This window comes from Hermetia illucens, chromosome 2, assembly GCF_905115235.1.
Source record: "Hermetia illucens chromosome 2, iHerIll2.2.curated.20191125, whole genome shotgun sequence".
In the NCBI taxonomy this organism is placed as follows: Eukaryota; Metazoa; Arthropoda; class Insecta; order Diptera; family Stratiomyidae; genus Hermetia; species Hermetia illucens.
The window spans coordinates 14,235,430-14,257,330 of NC_051850.1; the positions used below are offsets into that span (position 1 = coordinate 14,235,430).

At 40.3% G+C, this 21,901-nt stretch overlaps 1 protein-coding gene across 2 annotated transcripts in view; it reads right to left on the reverse strand.

The window, feature by feature from the left end:
* LOC119648099 (mitogen-activated protein kinase kinase kinase 12) overlaps positions 1 to 21,901 on the reverse strand; it is a 145,850-nt gene that overhangs the window by 31,980 nt on the left and 91,969 nt on the right. For both annotated transcript variants that reach the window (XM_038049599.1, XM_038049600.1), the window contains one exon: positions 14,809 to 15,258. In XM_038049599.1, coding sequence (XP_037905527.1) covers positions 14,809 to 15,258 — 450 coding nt within the window. The remainder of the gene's footprint in view (positions 1 to 14,808; positions 15,259 to 21,901) is intronic.

Sequence of the window (21,901 nt, forward strand, 5' to 3'; positions counted from 1 at the left end):
GGCCGTAGTCGGATTTCCAGTTTCTCCCAATTTGAGAGTTTCCGTACTTTCCTTTCTGGCTAACTTCGCCGTAGGCACTAAATGCAAACTTTCCACTGACTCGGAAAGCATGCCTTCTACAGATTGCTCTATAGGCAAATATGAACGTGGTGAGGCCTCCAAAATCCGCGCCTCGGCTGCGACATGATTGCTCATGGTCGCGGGTGGATTCGAAGTCTGTGACTTCTTACCACTTGGAGAGTTTATATCCATTGTTTCTATATTCATATTTTGGACACCCTTAGTGTAGCAGTAAACTACTACAGGCTCCCCCACCACGACAAGGTGGTGTCCGAGGGGGAGCGAGGGGTTACAAGGTGGTATTTGGTCCCTTTTGTAAATTCAAAACCACGTCATGTGTATGAATTATAATGAACACAAATCCGCCTTGTAAAATTTTAGGCCTAAGCCGGCCGAAGCTAAAATAAAATTTTGTTTAAGAATTGAGGGGTTCCTAAGTCCGCCATCCACTTAATTTCGGACCAAACCAGTTGGAAAGTAACATGCTTTCGCGGTTATGGCCCACGGAACCCTCATCCTTGGGCAAGCACCCAAGATGCAAAATTTAAGACTTGCGGTTTCGTCCAGGGCAGAGGCAACTCATAGACGCTGCCTCACCTCCGCCATTAAGTGGATGGCGGGCTTAGGAATCCTCTCAATTCTTAAACAAAACAAAAAATGTGCACAGTTTTAAATATATAGCATACTTAGTTTGTTTTTGACAGATAGAAAAGTTAAACGTGTTTTAGTGTGCTCGGCGATTTTCCATTACAAAAAATGGAGAATCAAGTGCTCTAAAACACTGAACGTGGCATACGTGAACCTGCTCTAAGTACAAAAAAAGTTTACAAATGGTACAAACACTTTCAAGATGGCCGAGAAGATGTCAATGACGGACCTCGCTCTGGACGTCCCAGCACATCAACAACAGATGATAACGTCGAAGCTGTGAAGAAAATTGTTTTGGAAAATCGTCGATTTACCATAAGAGAAGTTGCTGATTGACATCTTAATCGGCTGGTGCCATATTTTTTTTTCTGATATTTTGGGCATGAGACGTGTGACAGCGAAGTTTATCTCAAAACTGCAAAATTTTGACCAAAAGAAGCGTCGCATGAGCATTGCTCAAGAGCCACTCAATAACCTCAACGACCATCCAGATATGCTCAAAAGAGTCATATCTGGTAATGGCGACTTTTTCAAGGTTCCCAAAACTGAAGGGACTTATGAAAAGATGGAGATTTGCAACGATTTACGAGATAAAGACTGGATCGCCGGAAGCGCTCAATGCAATACTAAAAAGTGCTTATCAGGAATGCTTCACAGACCGGGGCCGAGTTTACTCGCACTACCTAGCAGCCGTGAGCCTAAGATGGCGAAGGCTTACGAGCTGTACCAAGTCAAGGAGAATTTGATCCGCTTATAACATAGCCCGATCATGAGAGCTCCTGTGCCAGGCGCGTGCAAATGCATTCAAGATTACGGCGGTCTGCACGAGGCACTGGCCCATAGGGGACTAGGCCACTAGGCTCGGCATACTCTACAATTCGCATTGCCGAAGTTGCGGAGAAGGAAGGGAAACCCTTTCTCTGCGATTGCCCAGCTCTGGCTGAAGTCAGGCTGCGGACACTGGGTAAACTATTCTTTGGAGACCTCAGAGAGATTTCTAGCTGCAGGGTGGGAGAGCTGCTTTTTTTCGTGAATACTACGGGCTGGCTCTGAAGATCCGAGCCGGCTAGACTCTGCCTCCCTGCTCCCACAACAACAGTCACGGTCTTAGGAGTTTGTGGCGTCAAAACGGCGCACCAACGCGCTAATTGGGCTCCTCGGAGCGGACACTGATACCTGTTTACCCTACCTAGAACTGAGTTTTTGACAACCGATCCAATCACGATCCGAGACCTCAGTAATTAGGGAAGATCCGCATTTCTAAAAAGATAACCATCTGAGGAATCAGATCCTATAGTACCCAGACGAGTCAAATACGGTGGATGAGACAGGGGCAGGGACACAAGGAGTGAATCTGAAACACCACATATGGGTGCCTGCGAGTTAGTCAGCCCAACACTCTTTTTTGGGGTAAATGTACCCCCAAAAAAGAGTGTTGGGCTGACTTGCAGGCAATAAAGCATCAGAGAGGATCTGCGAAGGAAGTAAAGGTGGTCTAACATCAAAATTCTTTCTAAAAGCTTCAAGGATCAAAGCTTTCAGCCAATATTTGTACTTAGAATTATCAACCATAATGGAAGGTCGATCGATGCGAAACAGACATGAGATATAGCAATTTCATGCCACAATATAAACTCCAAATCAGGGATCTAAACATAAATAAAATCAGAATAAGCGCACGGCCTAATAATTGTTCACTGTCCTGTAGGAAGTATCTGCATACAATGAATGTCTATACCGGAAATCCAACACACAAACTGCAATGCAGAACACGAGGCGCCCCCTAAGTTATCTTATGGAATAACAAACCCTGAAAAGGGACTTTACCAGGTGCGGATACGCTTTGGTCCTATTAAATAGCACGGGATCATTCACTTGAACAGTTTTTGTAGGACATGCAATAAGTCAACAGAGAAACAAATTACCTATCGGTAAAAAAATCTACTCATTTACGATAAGACTTGATTTCGCTGACCAAGGATATTCAGGAAAAACAGGAAAGCAACTGCTAACTTTAAAAAGGTTTACTTCTATTCTCCTTTTGAAAATTAATTTCGAGCCCTATATGCTTCTTCTTTTTATTCTTCAGTCTTTGTCTCGCTCACAAGCGAGGTCGGCTCGTTGTGATCAGTTTCGCCATTTGGCTCCATCAAATGCTTGATCTGGATGCAATCTCGATGCTTTTACATCCCCATCTAGCGTATGAAGCCACCTTTTGGCCTTTTGATCATCTACCATTGACTTCGATGTTCAGATCAATCTTGGCAAGTGAATTCTCGATAGCGCGAGTTACGTGACCATACCATTGTAGACGCCTCTCTCGAAATTTTTGCACGATCGCTGCAACCCCATATCGATCGGGTATATCCTCATTTCAAATGTAATCAAAACGTGTAATGCCATTAGTTGAACGCAACATGTTCGTGTCCATTAGCGCAAGACGCCGTTTATTGTCTTTTATAGTCGGCCGACACTCAGGACCATAGACAGCGACAGGACGGACGATATTTCCGTAAATTTTAGATTTGAAACGTTCGTTGATACGTTGATCACAAAGAACACCAGTTGTGGAACGCTACTTCTTATATGCTTTACACGTGACAAATGATGGGCTCAAATTCTTTAAAATGGCGCTACCACTACAAGCAATTCTCTGTAAGGACAGAAAGGTATAGGGAAAGTGATTGGACTCCTAATTGCTAACATAAATCTACTGCTGAAGGAGCAGAAAATGACAAAGGGAGTAGTTCATCAGACCGTTCCACCCTAAGTTTAAATTACCAGTATAGGCTAAGGGCACGCTTGACAATGACTCAAGTTTGGGTAGGCGCTGTTGGATTGGGTATTTGACTCCTTTCCGAGCTCGAACAGCTTTCTCTTGCAATTTGGAGTAGAAATTGCAGCCACTATGAAACCATTACTAGAAAATCAACTGCAAGTACCTGGACTAGACTCACAACCGTAAAGAAGCGTGAATCAATTCGGATTTTACGTACAATAAATATTGTAAAACCTCAGACAGACCACTCACCAGAGTACGTGGAAACGCATAACGTAGTATACATTGCCTGCTTGCCCACAACTCCCAATAGCCATGACTTATTCGGAACGAAAAGGGACTACCTGGAAGCATTTATTCTATCATGATAAAGTTACAGCTTTACCGATTGTGGAGTGGAATCGAGTACGCCCTTTCTATGAAGACACTACTGAGCTTGATCGACACATGTCGGTTTTCGGCAAAGTTTTTCAACTGCTTCGTTTAACAAAGAGTCTACGCTCCTTTATCCGTTCGCTCTGCTTTAATATATGGTTTATTCACTACCACTTGCGCCTTTGAATCGAACAAATCTCCAGGTGGGTATACCAATGAAGGGTTTTGTTTGAGATAGCGGCGGGCCAGAGTAACCAGATAACAGTTGGTCTGTATATGTCTCCTATTCACTCCTATTTGGAGTATAGCCATTCGCACAGTCTCTTATTCCTTCTGTTATTTTATTATCATCACATTTGATGCTGTGCAAGTGGTAAGCCTACAATAGTAAGAAAACACAATGACGAACAGAAGCATCCATGACAAAACGGAATTCGAACCCTGAGCAATGAGATCGAGACGCTGACCCTTAACCAACTAGGCTATCAAAGCTGTACGTCTTGACTGTACATCTGGTAGATTTAGTTACGTCTTAAAGTATTTCACGTACGATTCTTGTCAAAATAGCAAAAATGCTTTGATTAAATAAACCAAGAAAAAACTAAATGATTTTCGCCACAGAATTTTTGACAATATGTCAAAAAACAAGCAGCAAAACTTATTTCCTGAGATATATCATTCAGAATCAGTCTGAGGCACAATCCGGCAGTGGTTATTGACCTAATTACAGAATGCGGGGCTATGCTATAAAAAGAGAAGCATTTTACATTCGGTATGATTTAAAACACTTTTAGAGCGATAAAAATGGTTCAATTAAAGGACGCTTAGACGTGAATGTCAAGCTCTGAGCTACGTAAACCTTAGTAGCAACCATATTTGCTGTTAAGACTGAATTAGAATCCTAGAACTGATAGCATTCAAGCTGAGTAGCTGCAGTCAGCAGCTTACTTAAAAAAAATATCTTTCGACAGGCCCAAAGGGTATTTTGGCCTATCTAAAATTGCCTCTGTCAAAACGATTCTCAATAATACTAAATAGCCCCACTTTGAGGCGTTAAAACTTATTAAAAGGAGGCTGCCGTTAGTTGCAAGTTTTCAACAATTATAGAGTAGGGTCCTCCTGCTTCTTCCTGGACACCCTTTTTCCTCGCTGCCCCTACGGGATGGGATTAGTAATTTAAACTTTTCTTTTCCAAAGGGGACGAGCGACTGCTGCAATTTGTCAAAGGAGTTGGAGAGAAGAAGCTTCCAACTTCATACTCGCCTCATCGCTTACTCGCTAGAGTTGTGGTTGAAAATTCAAACTTTGCCATGATGATATCAAGGTATAGCTGGAGCGGCTAACTCCTCCTCACCCCCAACCCTGGGAGATAGGGTTTCTGTCTGTTTTGGCAGGCGCTATCAAAAACCCAAACATATGAGTGATACAGGATCTTCAAGAATGATCGTAAAGCCGTTGGATAATTGTCTGTTTCAAAACTTTCGTCGACAAGTGAAACCCAAAATAACATATAAAAGAGAGTCAAAAAAAAATTTCTCAGAAACCCTCATTTAGGCGAGAAGTTTGGATTTTGGTGGCTAATTTGGTCATGAGTAACGTTGCCGCAAGGCTTATTCCAATAATCCTGGATTTTTTTTAAAAGCACTATTGTGAACACGAGTCTGTGTGAACATGGAGCGCATGATAACTGGTACCGACGAAAAGGTCTGCGGGTACCAGATACTGATACTGACATTGGCGTTCCAAGTACCTTTTTTGAGCCGATTGAAGCAAAAATCGACGTTTAAACTGAAGGCAGAAGCACCATTCCGAAATTAGAAAAATACGTTGTCCTGTTACTACATTTGCGTATAGGCGTATATTTTGATAAACAAATGAAATGTGTGGGTTTCATGTAACTATTACCAGTATCTTCCGCCTCTGGGCTTCCCTGGCCCGAAAAGAGTCATGTAGGGACAAACAATCGACTCCATAGAAGACGTTCAAGCCACTGTAACAAGGACTCAAGGCATCTTTTCGGAAAATGATATCCAGGACTTCCGCGATCGAAAATGTTCAAAAAACCGTGAAACGAAACATAAGGGTTCTATTTTGCAAACTATGAAAATTTTGTGATAATATGAGCAGTAAATCATTTTGTATATGCAATCAGTGGCACTACTTATTGATGACACCATGTATGACGAAAGAAACGTTCGGAGAGGTGCATATAGAAAACCGCATGATGCCTACGATACGTAGACATCGGCTGCGAACCCCAATCTCGCTTGATTTAGTTCTAGATTTGGGTGCAATGAGGTGCTAGCTTTGGAAGCCCCCTTCTCTCTTGGATGACGATTTCAATAAGATATTAAAAATTTTCGTCATGCATAAAATAAGTTCGACCCAGGGCTGACTAGAGAGGGGGTGGAGAGAGGGAGATTCTCCCCAGGCCCAAAGTTTCCTCGGACGGAACGGGGCGGAACAGAAACTGAAATGAAGACTAGAGGTAATAGGAGGCTCGAATAATTTTCACATCGAGCCCTGGTTTTCTCTTCTCTGCCTTGGAACCTCGGGTCCTTGGTTGATCCTAGTAGAGCTTTAAATTCGTTAGTGCTACTATCGAAAGTGACGTCCAAATCATGTTTCCACGGCTTTCCTTTCAGCGAATGGGATTTGGTTAAACTCCATGTTGTTAAAGGATTCTCCTTCGTTTGTCAATAAAACTGTTGATAGCCCGGTCAGCATACCCATTAAATTTGAATAATTCCAGAATATGGTCGACCTCTTTCACCAAGTGCTTCGAAGATATGGAGAGAGCCAGGCGACGTTATGCGACTTTCACTAACGGGACAGATCATTCTGCATAGTAAAGGTACAGGTGTCGAAAAAATCCGACTACTGTAACAATAAAATGTACTATATTACAACCCCTGCTCTGGAGCAAACAATTCCAATGTGAAGTAATCGAATACTTAGCAAGATTCACCTGTCTTTATTCACGTGCAGAGTTGCGACGATGAGGAATGATTGTTCCGAACCCAATATTGCCCGCACCATTGATCCTAAAAAAGGTATATGAGAATGTCACCAATCAAATCGAATGCCATTAAATAAATCGTTTGAGAGGTAAAAAGGGCAGTGAATAGGTCAATAGTTAACACAGGACAACCAATTTGTTAAACCTCAGAATTATGGAAAAGGAAACAGATAAAGAACCGACTTCAGTTCTTTTTGTTCATTAAAAGATCGATTGTGATATGGTGCGTATTTTTCCAAGAATACGACCTTGGGAAAAATAAGCAAAAAATTCTAGGATTTCTTTTACATTTGTCCAGAGTGGATTATTCTACATTTTCAGATGCACGTTCAATCTTTATTCTACCATTTTTGTGATATAACATCATCAGCTTTTATAATAATGCGTAAAATATTACTACAAAGAAATAACAAAAAAAGTATAATTGAAAACCCCCAACAAATTTCCTCTATAATGAGATTCAGAAGGGGTACGCATATCACCACAATTTTGTAGAATAATTCAATTAAATTATCAACGTTCGACCTTTGTGCTTAGAAAAATAAATAACACAAACTGAAAGCTAATATTAGAATGAGAATTGTACTTTAATCGCTGACGAGATTCTCCGTAGATTTTATATACACACGGAGATATTCTGTTGAAAATTATGGCCATGTATAGGATTTGAATAAAATGTAAATATTTTCGCGTTTCTTACTTGAAATAACATGAGGATGGAGGTCGTTAATCTCACCATGTCGGCAACTTTGATGTAGTGTCATTTAAGCAAGTAAATGTAATACTAATATAAGTAATTCAAATAGCGATCATTCCTAATTGAATTTTATTTTAATGAAGCTGTAATCAAAAATTTCATGGAAAACTAGATCCTATAAAACTGATCTACTATTTGTGTCTCCACGATAAGAAATTTATTGGGAACAAATTGAGTTTATTTTCGAAAGTCATTCGATAATTGGAATGCAGTAAAGAAAAAAAAAGACAAATTCATAGGGATTTGTCAGGGTGAATCCACCCCGCTTCCCATCTATAAAATTTCTCAGTTAAAGCGTCCGATTTTTGTGGTATTCATTTAAGAACATTATGATGCACCCTGAGAAAAATTACACATCCCTTGAAAAATTCCCAAGGGAAATTTATGTATTGTCAAATGTAAATGTGAACCAACACTTGGTCTATTTGATATATCATGTTAACTGTTGGCAAATTCAACTGAAAGCTCTTATGCGATGCACTTGTGGCACTGATGAAGGGAACAAGTGGTTTCCGAAATATTGGTATTTGCAAGATTAATAAATATTACTAGCGAAAAGAACAGGCAAGTCTCAATTATTTCAAATAATTTAATCGCTAGAAACACTGCGAGATTACACTTAATCTCATTTTTGATAGCTATCAATATGAAACTCATTCTTGTATAGCGATATCAAAAAACGGAGTTTCAGAAATGTATACTCAACAAAATTTAAATTAACCAACCAAAGCAATTGCTAATTCGATTCTAGATGAACTTGAAATCTAGTGAATACAGATACAGAATTTCTTACGAAAGACTTTCTTAACGAATACTAGGAAACAAAGTCAAATCATGTAATATTCTCAACGTAATATGAAAATATTACTAACATATCATAATTTATACGCCTGAAATAGAACAAAAATCTCACAGATATTTGTTAACCTACTTTGCCCAGAAAAATGATCAAATATCATTTCAAAGAACATGTGTATGTTTACCTTCTATAAATCACAATCTTTCATAATATATTTCCGCAAAATTGTTTACTAATAAATTCTGGCCTAGTTTTCACCATATATGGAATTGAGGGAAGTGAGGCAGGTCAGAAATGGTGATAAAAGCTATGGACGTCAATATCTCCTGCATTATCCATCTTAATTTTATCAGAGCACGAAATTCTATTTCATTGATTTTTAGTTCTGATAAAATGTATTAAGGGTTTTTCATATACAATATTACGGTTGTCCGTACATATATATATATATATGAATTCTATTATCTCCAACTGACCTTATATGTACATACGTTCATATCATATAAAAGCAACCACAGTGGAATGTGCGCGATTCCCTGGTGTAATCTGCTACTCGGAAGAATTTTTGGAATGCAAGGTCGTGGAAAACAATGTTTGGAGTGAATGTTATTTGCTTTATTTTTAATTAAAAAAGATGAGAAGAAATAAAAAAAATATGAAAGCAGTATTTACAGGCAGTTGTCGGGCACATGGCATATTCAAATTATTGCATTTTTTTGGGGGTGCTATCAATTACTGTGGAGATATTTAAAGATAAGAAAATAGATGCAGTGTCTAAAATGTGTCTAAAATGTAATGTAATTTAATTTTAAGCAAAATCGTCGTTAGGCGCTTTATAAAGTCGATATACATATAAAACTGAGTACCAAAGAGTGAAGTTGGGTCATAAGAGTATTCGAAAATGGTGTCCCATCTAAAAGCTGACTATTCCTAACAGTGCTTAACCAAGGAGTTCCCGTGAGGACTGATTTTCAGCTTTTAGTTGTTGTGTTTAGAGCGGGTAGACCAATAGTTTACAGGTAGGAACAATATTCCCGAGCTGTATAATAGAAAGCACTGGCACGTCAGTTGATCTATTTTAACGTGATCATGACAGTCCATGTCGATTAGACTGGAAGAAATAGGCGACTTTATTCTAGAGGGAGACTCAATTTCGTTCCAGAATTTGGTGTTTGATTGGATTGGCGGGGTTGTAACCCTTCCACTGATACCAATCGTACATCGATATTGACAATGAAGTGACTTGGCATCCTCCTTGAATCCATATTGGATCAAGGCCATTCAAGGCCGTAACGGTACACTACAGGATAACCTGTAGGAGGCAACGCTGTCAGCATTGCACTCGCCCGAGATTATTACCCTGATTTTACTCAGCCACTCATTCACAGCTGAGTTGACTGGTATCCGACGTCAAATTACGATACAAATTCCACTGCTATCATTGAGATTTGAACCGCGACTTTTCGCTACAACAGCCCAGCATTATAACCACTTGAGCCATCCGGACACAAAAAAATGCAGCAGGATAGTTAAGGGTTTTAGAGGGAGGTAAACGGTTGAAATGAAAAATTCTTCCGTGTTAGAATATTGCTTGAATGAGCTTACAGGATCACAGGCTAAGGATAAAAATGCGGACGCATTGATGAGGTGGAGGAAGTAACAATAAATAAGTTATATATTTAGAAAAAGCTGGCTACACCTTTCAATTCTACTATCCCCGAATGGTCAGCGAGTAGGCCTCCCTAGGCACAAATGATGCAGAGCAGTTGAGGAAGTATACAACCTTCTTGGGAAGACATGAAGGAAGTTGAAGTATGTGCATCTCAGAGAACTAGAGATGATAGCCTGTCGTGGACGCGCTATCCTATCGCTTTAAGGGACAACGACAACCATAGAGACAGAGAAAATACTAAATATTTTGTTTGAGGATGCCATTTCGTCCGGAGGTCTTATATAAATTACCCCTCGCACCACCTTGTTCGTGGGCTACATTAATTTCGAGGAGTAATTGACTCCCACTTCTTAGTGCACAGACCATTCATTTTGCACAAGTACTCACTTTTTAAAAATTCAAAAATCACCGACAAAGGCAACTCTTCAAAGTGTTCAGTCCATCGTCCACCATCCACCAGTGGATGAGGAGTCAGGACCAACTCACATCCTCAAATAAAATTGCTTAGGCCAGCCAAGGATAAAACCCTATGATATTCGTTACTCAAAGTTCAACGGCGAGCAAAGGGATAGTAATAGCGGCGAGCAAAGGGTCGAAAACAAACATAAAACGAGATGTGGGATTGCGCATAAAGGAGCAGAGAGCATCCTTTGGCTGTTTTCGATGTTTTGTTCTACTATGTTTTGAATCTAAGTAAGAGCTGAGGTGAGCCATCATCTCAAGAATTGCCTCTGCCCTTGCGATGACGTCTGTTATCCAGTAGCTGTTACATAAGCAACGTAATTTCTAAAAAAAATGTTAGCAACAACACTTATGAGAAGTGAAATGTCAAAAACCCCACTCGTAGGCTATCACGTAGAATTTATTGTAGCAAGAGTAGAGTTTCCTACTTTGGCTGGCAGTCGAGTAATAGCAACCCACTCAGGGTTGAAATCCAAAAGACAAGGTATATTTACAGGAGGCAGTCGTCGGAGCAACCCTGTCGACCAAACCAACACCAAGTGACAAAAGAGAACCTCAAAGTGTTGGAAAAGTTATATTCACATTGATTTGCTAGTCATAAAGCAGTAGGCTAGTAAGATCAGACACGAGACTGCATTATCAGAAGTGGCATTGGCCACGTTATCTAGTACCATGGGAACCGAGATAGCCCTGCGAGTTCATATATCTCAGAGGCATGTGTTCTCGAGCCGGTTATTTTCAGTTAGCCCACTGTTGGAAGCCACAAGGGGTTGTGGCTATCTCCACATTACCACGCAGAATGCAGTTGCCCTATACAACTCGGGTACAGTACTCCTTAGTTCGGTAGAAACCTTAGGTAGATCTTGCACCCCCTCTCTATGAATGCTGAGCCTGCACTTAATATAACCAAGTGCCGTTGTGCCACTCACAGCTGCGCTCTGTTTATGGTCTTCAAATCAATCAGTGTTTTAAAAAGGCTGTGGAATTAGGCCAAAACGGGGGCTACTCACGTGAAACCACTAGGACTTAACTGCCGTAACTACAAATCACTGGTTGCTGACAATTTTTAAGTACACCTTTCGTGTTGCTAGAAGACTCACTAATATAAGAGGAGAGGAGGAAAGGAGGAGAGGAGAAGAATAGATGCAGAGGAGGAAAGAAGGAAAGGGGAAAAGAAGGATTACTGGGGAATTGAAGCAAAAGAGTGTTTGGAACAAAGTCATACTCAAAATACTATAGGAAAAAGACAAGCAGTAATCCTTCCGAAATTCGAGGAACATTTCGTATTTGGTTAATATTTGGCCATTTCACAAATGGGTGCCTGTGGTCGCGTTTTTTAAAAGTTTCCCTCAACGACACATTTTTTCCTTTTGACATTTTCTAACTGTCAATCTTATTTCACCTTAGAAGAAAATTCTGGGTATTTTTGTGAAAAGATATTAGTTTCGCGTAAATTTTAATGTGGAGTCCAAAAACCTGCATTTTCGTCATATTTCACTTTTTTATTTACGGATATAAAGGATTGCAAAGTGTGAAAAGTTACATGATCTGTCTGGTGAAACCTTACAAGGAAGACCCTGCTGGAATTGGTTTGAAAAAATTCATTCCAGAGATTTTTCATTGAAAGATGAATAATGATCAGGTCAACCGGATAAGCTTAATGATGATCATATTAAAGCCATAATTGAGTCGTATCGTAATTTTTTTTAAACGAATCATCCTTAATGAAGAAAAGTGGTAACGTCAATGGAAAAGAATTATGGCTTGATGAGCCAGTACAATCCACTTCAGAAGCTAAAACCCATCAAAAGAAGATTTTGCCCTCAATTCGAAGGGATTGGAAAAGTGCACTGTATATGAAGCTATTTCCTAACAATCAATTGAGATAAGTACTGACAACAACGACAGATTAAATACAGTGATCAACGAAAAATGACCAACATAGGTCCATTGAAAAGGTGTCATTTTTAACTAAGGCAAAGTTAGGCCACATATAGCTTTAGCTTTACATGTAGAAGGTGGGCAAGTTCCTCAAATGTTGGTTCTTTTGTTTTCAATTGGCATCTTTCGGCCTTGTCCTTACAAAGCCAATTGTATCATGCGGATCGTAACTATGCCCCTTTTAAGGTTTTGTGTGAGACAAAACCTTATTAGAATCGGTTCGATGTCTGTCACACCCAATTTATTCGGAAATGTATAAACCAATTGTCACGAAATTTGGTGAGAACATGTGGTCTGTGAATCCCTGTACATATAGCGAGTCACGCCATTTTCTGTTGAATTTAAGGGGGGTTCCCCATACATGTGCATCGGGGGTGTATATTTCTTGTTGCACAGAATATGGCCGCGTGGGCTATCAAATTAAACAGCTCAATAATGATATTTTTGATACCAGGTGAAACATAGGGGAGTGGGGGCTCAATATGTGTACCCCAAAAAGTGTAATAAGTCTCTTTCTCAGAACTTATCCAACCGAAAAATCAGAAAAAATTCACAATGGTGCATTCATATGAAGTATAGGCCTCAAAATACATTCCATTCCGATATCGGCTTAAATAAACTTAATAATAGCATATTGCATATATTAGAAATTTGCCCGAAAATCCAACTTAAGTTTACCCTAGAAGTACAGTGTCATTATAGGTAATAAAATAATACACAATTTTGGAAAGTTTGCGAGAAATCCAACTATTATTAACAAAGTTATGGAAGGTTAAAATTTTGCATTTTTCATAAATTTATTGCACTCTACACCTTGTATATGGAGCCGTCATCATATAAAGTGAACTCATATGAATGGCTGAGGTGGATATATGAAGGAACGTGAATAGAGTATTTCCCGCACAAGATGAACACAATACCTTTTTACTTGAAGCGTTCCGCTTTTGGTATTCCGCCTTATTTCTTTCTTGATTTCACGGATCTCACGTCAAGATACTCGTCTTGTTGAAAAATATTTCCAACGACGAAACTCCCAGTTGTTATGTTTCGAATAATGGTGTGAAAGATACGTCAGTGCGTCGGAAACAACCTCTCCTAAATTGTGCAGCCCAACGTCATCTAGATACCGACTCAGGAGTTTCTCAAACAACATAAATAGAAAACCTATTTTTTGGCGGAAATTCAGAAGGAAAGGATCTAGAATACGTGATTGTTGACAATATCGAATGAGGAACTGAATATTCATCTTCTCGAATTGACTAGCAAACAACAGGCAAGTTTCACCAGTACATAAACGGACAGAATTCACTAGTTTTTGGCGTAGCCATCTGGCCATCCCTAGTTTCGTGATTGTTACAATATGATGGGAGAACCTGCCAATTACGCTGTCGTGACTGAAAAAATGGGATCGTTTCTCTCTCTCATCGTCAATTCTTCTCCGCTCAGAGATAAGCTATCAGGTGTTACAGCTGGCAAACTCTGCTTCGAAGGGTTAAGTGGGAATGCTAATTTTAATAACAACCTCCACAGTGGATTCCACCCTCAAAGATAAGGAGAATCTTATAAAAGAATTTGATAAGTAATCTGATCCCCATACAGAATCAGGATTTCGAACCCTAAATTATTAACCAAGCTCTCCAATATAGGGTCGTAGGGGAGAATAACCGGTCCCGGTTCAGAGGGGTGCTTGTTTGAATATAAGTATTATTAGTGGAGCTTTATAATATGAGAAATGAGAGCTTGGCGGGCAATTATTTTTTTCCAAACTTGAGAAGCCTCGATCTTCAAAAAAATCCAAATTTACCTTCACCTTATGTTCCACAATTGTCTCCTGAATAGTTTTCAGCCTATTTCATATGTGCCCACAGTTTCTGGATATATGCGGCTAAATATTTGGGAATTTCGAAGAAAACCAACTCAGGGAGGTAATCGGGATCTTGGAAATAATTTATCGATAAAGAATTTAATAAATTTGCAGGGAAACCATAAAAGTATTATAGTGAGAGATAGCCCCAAGTGAAAAGTGAAAGAAACGCAATTTGATTGAAAATGTCAACTGATGGGCGTATCAGCCCGATAAAGTACGAAATTGTCATGTACATTGCATGGAGGTAATTCCAATGAACAGTATAATCCTTTTTAGTCTGCCAATAAAATGGATATGTACACACTTAAGTGCAAACACATTTACATCAGGGAATTTACAAATCGATTTGGTGTCACTATCAACTGATAGCTCTTATCAGCAGCAAAACAAAGCAAATATTCAATATCACAATATCAACTGCATACATACTTGAACTTTATGATATTCTCGTGATCCAATTTTCGCAGATGTTTGATATCCGTGTCTTTGAAGTCTCGAACTTTTTTAACAGCCACAATTTCATTATTCAGCTCTCCACTGAAAACAGTTCCTTGTGCACCACTTCCAATATATTCCATTTTTGTGATTGATTCGTAGGGAATTTCCCAATCTTCGGTTTGTTTATGTTTAATATCGATAACGCCTGCTTTTCCGATAAAGGACAGGACAGGTTTCATACAGCCCAATAGACCGTGCATCCAACCAATCGGCTTATCAGGATGTACGAAATTTCCTGGATTCGGAGGCCATCCGTTCTGACATGTGTTCTCGGTACTACTATCTGTTATCTGATGATGGTGATGATGATCGCTGTTCGGAAACGGCAAGTCTGTCTGTCCTAGGCCCATTTGATTCAACTCGTCCTGTATGCATACCATACTGAAAAGGAAGAAAAGAAATTATTTAATAATGAGGTCCTGAATTTGTCTAGAACGTAATTCTTACTGATTTTCATAAAAATATATTTTAATTTTGCAGAGAAAACTCAACAGACTCAAAAAAGCTCTTTATTTCGTAATAGCCAAAGATCGAAAGATCAATCTATTCTTCCAATTTCCTTCTTAGATTATAAATTTAAACATGCGTCCATACAAATATAATATGTACATGGATAGATATGTGGACAACATGTATACGTAGGCAATAATTCAATACAGTTTATCTACCAGAATTAAGTGCGACATCGGACTTTTTTCGGAGGTGCAAATATTAACTTTTCCATTGGAGAAAATCTAATTTGTGCCGGCTTTTGATGTCTACATAAGATTGTTTTCAACATACTCATGTACCCCCAAAGCAAATATTTACACTCACGCTCCTATAAATTTGATAGGCAAGTGAAATGTAAACAGTGACAAGTTGCAATCGTTATCGCTTCGAATTACCCCCTCACAGAAAGCAGACGAAAATTCAAGACCACCAAAGCATATTACTATTATCTTTCTTGGGTTTGAAAATAAGATGGCATGCATTCGAAATAATAGAAGAATGCATGCTAATGTTTTTATAAAAAAATAGATATTAGAGATCTTGTTTGGGTTTCAGTGAAATTCGGAATGGTAGGAGAGGAGAGAAAATATAATAGTACCAATCAATGGATGATGGGTTTAGTTCTGTCATGTCATAAGTCTCATAATTAAAATTGGTGTTGTGTACTCTGTTGTGGTATACCTGTATGCAGGAAAATAATAATTTTTGAGACCGAAGAAAGGGGGGTTGAATCTACAAAGAAAATCATGGCACTTCAATCATGACGACCCTGAGCGAAGGGGCGACTCTGAACTCTTCGATGAAAAACCTGAGTCTAGACCAAATTCTCCACTTATTCAAGTGCTCCAATAGGGCATTGGGATCCAGTCCTTAACGGACGAGCCAAAGCAGTCCCTTTCTGTCAGCACTCCTGATCCTGGGTTCCAATCGGCGCCACCTGCTGAGGCCAAAGTGTTAGCTACGGATAACCATCCGTCTTCGGGCAGCAAACAGCCTTCGAGGAAAAGAATGCCTCCGGGCAAAAGACCTTGGCACCAACCGCCTTCGGGCAAATCGCCTCCAGGCAAAACACAACCCTCGGGTTGTGCCAATATTGAAGGGAAAGGATCGTCTTTGGCATCTGCGACTAAGGGAACACCAAAGCGGCAGCAGTCTTCGGACGATGCCAACTCTTACACTCAAATGGCTGCAAAGAAAGCTCGGACAGCAGCGGCTAAATTTTCATTTGCAGCCAAAGCTATCGAAGCCGATGGATGGGTCTCGTATGATGACACCAATCCATCCGGTTACAACACAACGTAGTGTGAGCAGCTTAGGAGGAAACTCCTCCTATCTGTAAGGGCTGCATCCTCGCAAGGGATTATACTATGCTTTGAGTCGATAGGTGTTTACCGTAAAATATTACAGATAAACTTTCCCGACGAAAACACGAATGAGTGGCTCAGACAGTACTGCTCCTCCTTCAACGATGTGTGGGAGGGTGCACGACTGACCCTGAAGAAAGTTTCCGAACTGCCATCGTTTAAAAAGTGCTTTCTCTGGATTGTAGAATAAGAGCGTAATGGTGCTGAGGTCCTACAACAAATAGGAGTCCAAAATAACTTTAACACATCCACCCCGATACTATTAGGCAAAAAAGCAAGAGGAAGAGCTAATAGGCCGAGAACTTTCCTAACTATCAGCGTTCCTGAACCGGATATTCAGAAGGTTCGGGAACACACGGGCTACCGGCTCTACTACAGGCTTGGTACCGTTACAGGTATCTGCCCCTAACACCATCGAAGGGGACCTGCAACCCACGGCATCTTCATCTGTAACGTAGATGATCAATAGCTGCAAAACATGTGTATACTCTCATTCAAGAACAATGGGTTGTTGGTGGGGAAATTAGGGTCTTAAACTTCCGACATGCTGACTTGCTGAACGCAGCCATTATAAAAAATGTCTCCATCTAAGTGGTGTAGACCAATTATATGACTGTCTCCCGACGAAATTGTGCCCTTGCTATGACCATTAGTGAAGATATGAATATTGCAATGACTAATCAGACGGAAATCCTTGGTATTGTTTGTAGGTTATCTTCAGCTTGATTCCATTTGATTCCTTCTTCAAATCCAGACCCATTTTACGTAACTCCGTGACTTGGCAAGAGAACAAGCAGATGTCATCAACGTGGACGAGGTGTTTCAGCAAAAATGATATCGTCCATGAAAGCCCTCTAGATTGTCTAGCTAAGGCATCATGAAGGACGTGGTCGATAACAAATGTCAGTGACAATAAAACACTGGCGAACTTTAATTTATGATATTTTGTGCCGTTACGGTGGTTTCTTTCCTTCTAGTTTCTCAGATGCTCATTATCGTAGATACACACCTTTCGAGAGGTTTGCGGCCACTTGCAGACTTTTGCATGATGAGACGAAATGGCGAAATGATAGTTATGTATAGCCACTTTGCTTTCCTAGTCAATTTAGTGCTAGAATTCCCTTTGTCACGGTAATAAAAACAAATTGCGTCACGGTTCGGCTTCTTACATTCATCGATATCTCATACAAGAACCATGGCTTAAACTTCCGACATTCTGACTTGCTGTATGCCAATGGGATTAACAGACCCCGCTCCTGCATGGTGATTTCAAAAGACCCTCCAAGCTATCTTGGTTAACGACCTATCTGATAGCGACACCACAACGACCAAATTGACCATAAAAAGCAAGCAGGGAGATAAGAAGATTCTGTGATGCTCTGCTTATTTCTCTTATGACGTAGACGAAGTTCTTAGTGGAACATTCATCAGAGCTAACCAAAATGCCAAAAGTGGAGGCACAGGAATAATAGAAGGATGTGATACCATATACTGGAAAAGTTCCAACATCAACGCGAAAGGATCGAGACTACTGGAGTATTTGGTAGGAACCGAATTGCAAATCCTCCCATGGGTGGTGAACCCACTTTCTTCAATGTGGTCAGGCAAGAGGTCGTCAACATCACGATGGCATCCCCTAACATTGCGGCACTTGTCAAAGAGTGAAAAGTATCAAACGATATCTCGCTCTCGGGTCACAAGCGTATTTATTTCGTAATGCGCATGGATCCAACTATACCCACTCCATTTTGGAATCCACGTACCACAGATTAGGAGACGTGCAAAACAGAATTGTACGCGCGAGTTACGATCCCTAGGAGACGCATCAAATCCATTGCTGGAATTGAGAAAACAACCCAGATGATCACAACTAGCATGATGCCAAAAAAGGGTAAAACCCCATGGTGGAACTCGCCTTTGGCGAAACAAAGGAGAAAAACAAGGGTGCTCCTCAGCTGAGCTCTAAACCCTGATTCAGCCGCTGGCTGATTCGGTATAACGAGGCTCAAAAAGTTCTAAAGAAAAGCATAAGGTGGGCCAAACGATCATCATGGAAACGTTTTTGCGAAGAGACTACCTCTCATGAGGTAACCTCAAAGCTAAAGGATATCCTTGTCAAAGGACGTAGCAGTTGGGTTATCTACTTTTACAGAGCTGAAGGTACACAAAAAGCGATAAAGGAACGGAAAACCATTTGCTCGAAGTGCACTTCCCAAGCAACACCCAAAATCTCATCTCGAGGCCGAAAGGTACATTCAGCCCTCAACCAGAAGATTGGACTCTGACATGCAAAGTAGTTTCACTGGAACTAGCGAAATGGATATTTCAGATACAATTCTGTACGTTCGGATAGCATTATTTCTGCTCTAGTAATAGAGGGAATGGCTGCCCTGGATCTACACATTTTAAAAATATTCCGCACTTGCCTAGCACACGCTTATATTCCAATTAATTGGCATGATGTGAAGGTAATATTTATTCCCAAACTAGAGAAACCCACTTTCACAGACGCAGAAAGCATGCGATCAATTCAACTTCCTTTCTGGACTGGAAAGTAGATCGGTTCATAAAGGATACATATACCCCTAGAAGGCCACTTCACTGTAGGCAAAATGCCTACCAGAATGGGAAATCCATGGAAGCAGCACTCCATGATCTAACGGCAAAAATTGAAAAGGCGATGTCCGATAAAAAATACGCCTTAGGCGCATTCAGGGACATCGAAGGCACCTTCAGTTACGCCTCACTCGCGGCGATTTGTAATGCAGCAGGACAGCATGTAAACGATCCGCTGTTAATCAGTTGCATCTTTCACATGCTTAAGTGGAGAAAGATCCACATATTGGGCGGACAGAAGTGTAGTGAGGCAGGGTGTCTTAGGGCTTGCCCACAGAGAGGGGTTCTTTCTCCTCTGTTATGGCTCCTAGTTATGGAGACCTAGTTTTGGCTCCTGAAGGACACAAAGGTCTTCACACAAGTACACAAATCGGGTGTAGGGAGAAATATGGCTATATCTTACTTCTAACCTCGGGCTTAAGTCTTTGTATATTCTACTAAAACTCAAAGCGCCTATATGCCGATCTATGGGCTAATAAACTTCCTATCAACATGCGCTTGCACGCTTTTATGGTAGCCAGAGCTGAGCATGTGAGGAAACCGTTCAGTGAAACTGCTCTGCTTTGTACGGCTAACCAATCTGAACCGCTATGCTTATCACAAATGGCGCCCAACGTGGGATCAAATATTCGTTAGGTGAATTTCTCGAGAATCTTTCCTGTTCCTTCCCTTTGAATGATTGCTACACCTTCTAGAATCTCGGGAGTGTATCAGCCTCCACGAGTTCAATCTGCAGATTCTCTGTAAACATCTTATATAGCAGCGATATCTTGTAAATATCTTGTATAGCAACCCCCGCCCATTGCCTCTCCGATGCTACATGAAATGCATTTCTGAATGTTAAATGGGCCTAGCTCATGCATGTGAACACCAGCTTTCTGTACAGTTGGACCTTCTTTCTCCATTCAGCCGAGTTTTGGTAAGCCACTCCTTGAACATGTGTGTTACTTGTAATAAGTTGCAATATCCGGAGACTTCATTTTTTTTTTTTTGGTGACTCTGAAATCTATTCCGAACATATGATGTGCTCAATTGCAAAATATGATATAATCCGAAGAAACCTACAGTTGTCCAGGGCGTATTCAGCGTAAATCCGCCCATAGTTCGCACCAAAACTTGGCCGGAGCTAGACAATTTTTTTTAGGGATTGAGGAGTCTTAAGTCCGCATTCATTTAATGTCCTACCAGATCAAATTGAGAGCAACTTACTCCCATTTTTTATAGTCTACGGACATCCCTTTTTGGGTTAACACCCAAAGTTCACCAGCGATCCCCTTCTGTCACGCTGCTCCTAGGGCAGAGGTGAGGCAGCGTCTTATGAGTTGCCTCTACCCTGGCACGTGACCGTAGCCGTCTTCGTCCCTCTTTTCAATAACATTTTCTTCGTGTCCAATATCAATTTTTGTAAGTGGTTTTTCGGATTGCAAAAGATGTGCTGAAGAAAATTTCTGGGGGTTTCGCAATCGCTGCTTTACTTTTCTTCTCTGGTAGATTCCCAGGAAGGCTAGCTGTTAGAGTTAATACCGAATGGAGCTTGAAAAATGGGCCGCTGCTCTTGCTAGCTCTTAATAAATTCTTAGAATATCTGTCCTGACTAAATCCGACAATATATATAAACATCTCAGGTTTATTCCTTTGTAGAGAATAGGGGATCTACATAGTATCTTTAAAGGAGAGACAGGGATGCTGTACTAAGAGATTAGATTTATATCCGGAATTTGTAGTCTAGCCTAAAATTGATAAACAAGGGTAGTTTCCTCCAGACTACAATTTGTAAATATATATTTCGGAAGTAACTTACCCACTTCATCCTTCAGCTAGTAGTAGATTTGTACTGATGAAGAGGGCAAGTTGCTCGCGAAATATATATTTACACTGAAAACTAAAAAATGTAGTTTGGAGGAAGCTACCCTTGTCTACCAATTTTTTAAATTAAATCAGAAGAATACTTAATATCAAAGCTGCTTCAGAGATTCATTCGGAAACCCTCTTTGACTATCATATAAATATATATTTTCGAATATCTTTTCTTATATATTGCATCGTCGTACCAAGTACATGTCCATGCTAGCATGCCATCAAGTGTACTTTTGCCTAACGGATCAATGCAGGCAATAGAACATTTTTTATGTAACTAAGGTTTGCAAACTTATTAATATGGACTATTGGCAGTGCAGCTTGGGGATTTTGGCAATATCTGCAAGTGGGAAAAGACGGAGCACGCTGTAAACGAATTTGCGATGAATATCGTGCTTTGGAATTTCCCATTATCTGACAAGAAAATGGGATAGTTCGCAGGGAGAAGGAGGATATGTCAGTTGATCCGTAAAGTCGAACCCTGGTTGATGCGCTACCGTAGTGAGATTGAGATTTTCATTTTTCAGTATCTTTTTGCATATTTTGGGCACAAAAATTTATTATTTACCCTTTTCCGTTCCTCCTGTTCCCTGGATTAATTTAACCCTCCTTGAAATCATAGCTAGGTGCAGCAGTACTCATACTGGATAATTCTGAATAGGACCCCTAACCGCGCTTTGGTAAATCAAAGCTGT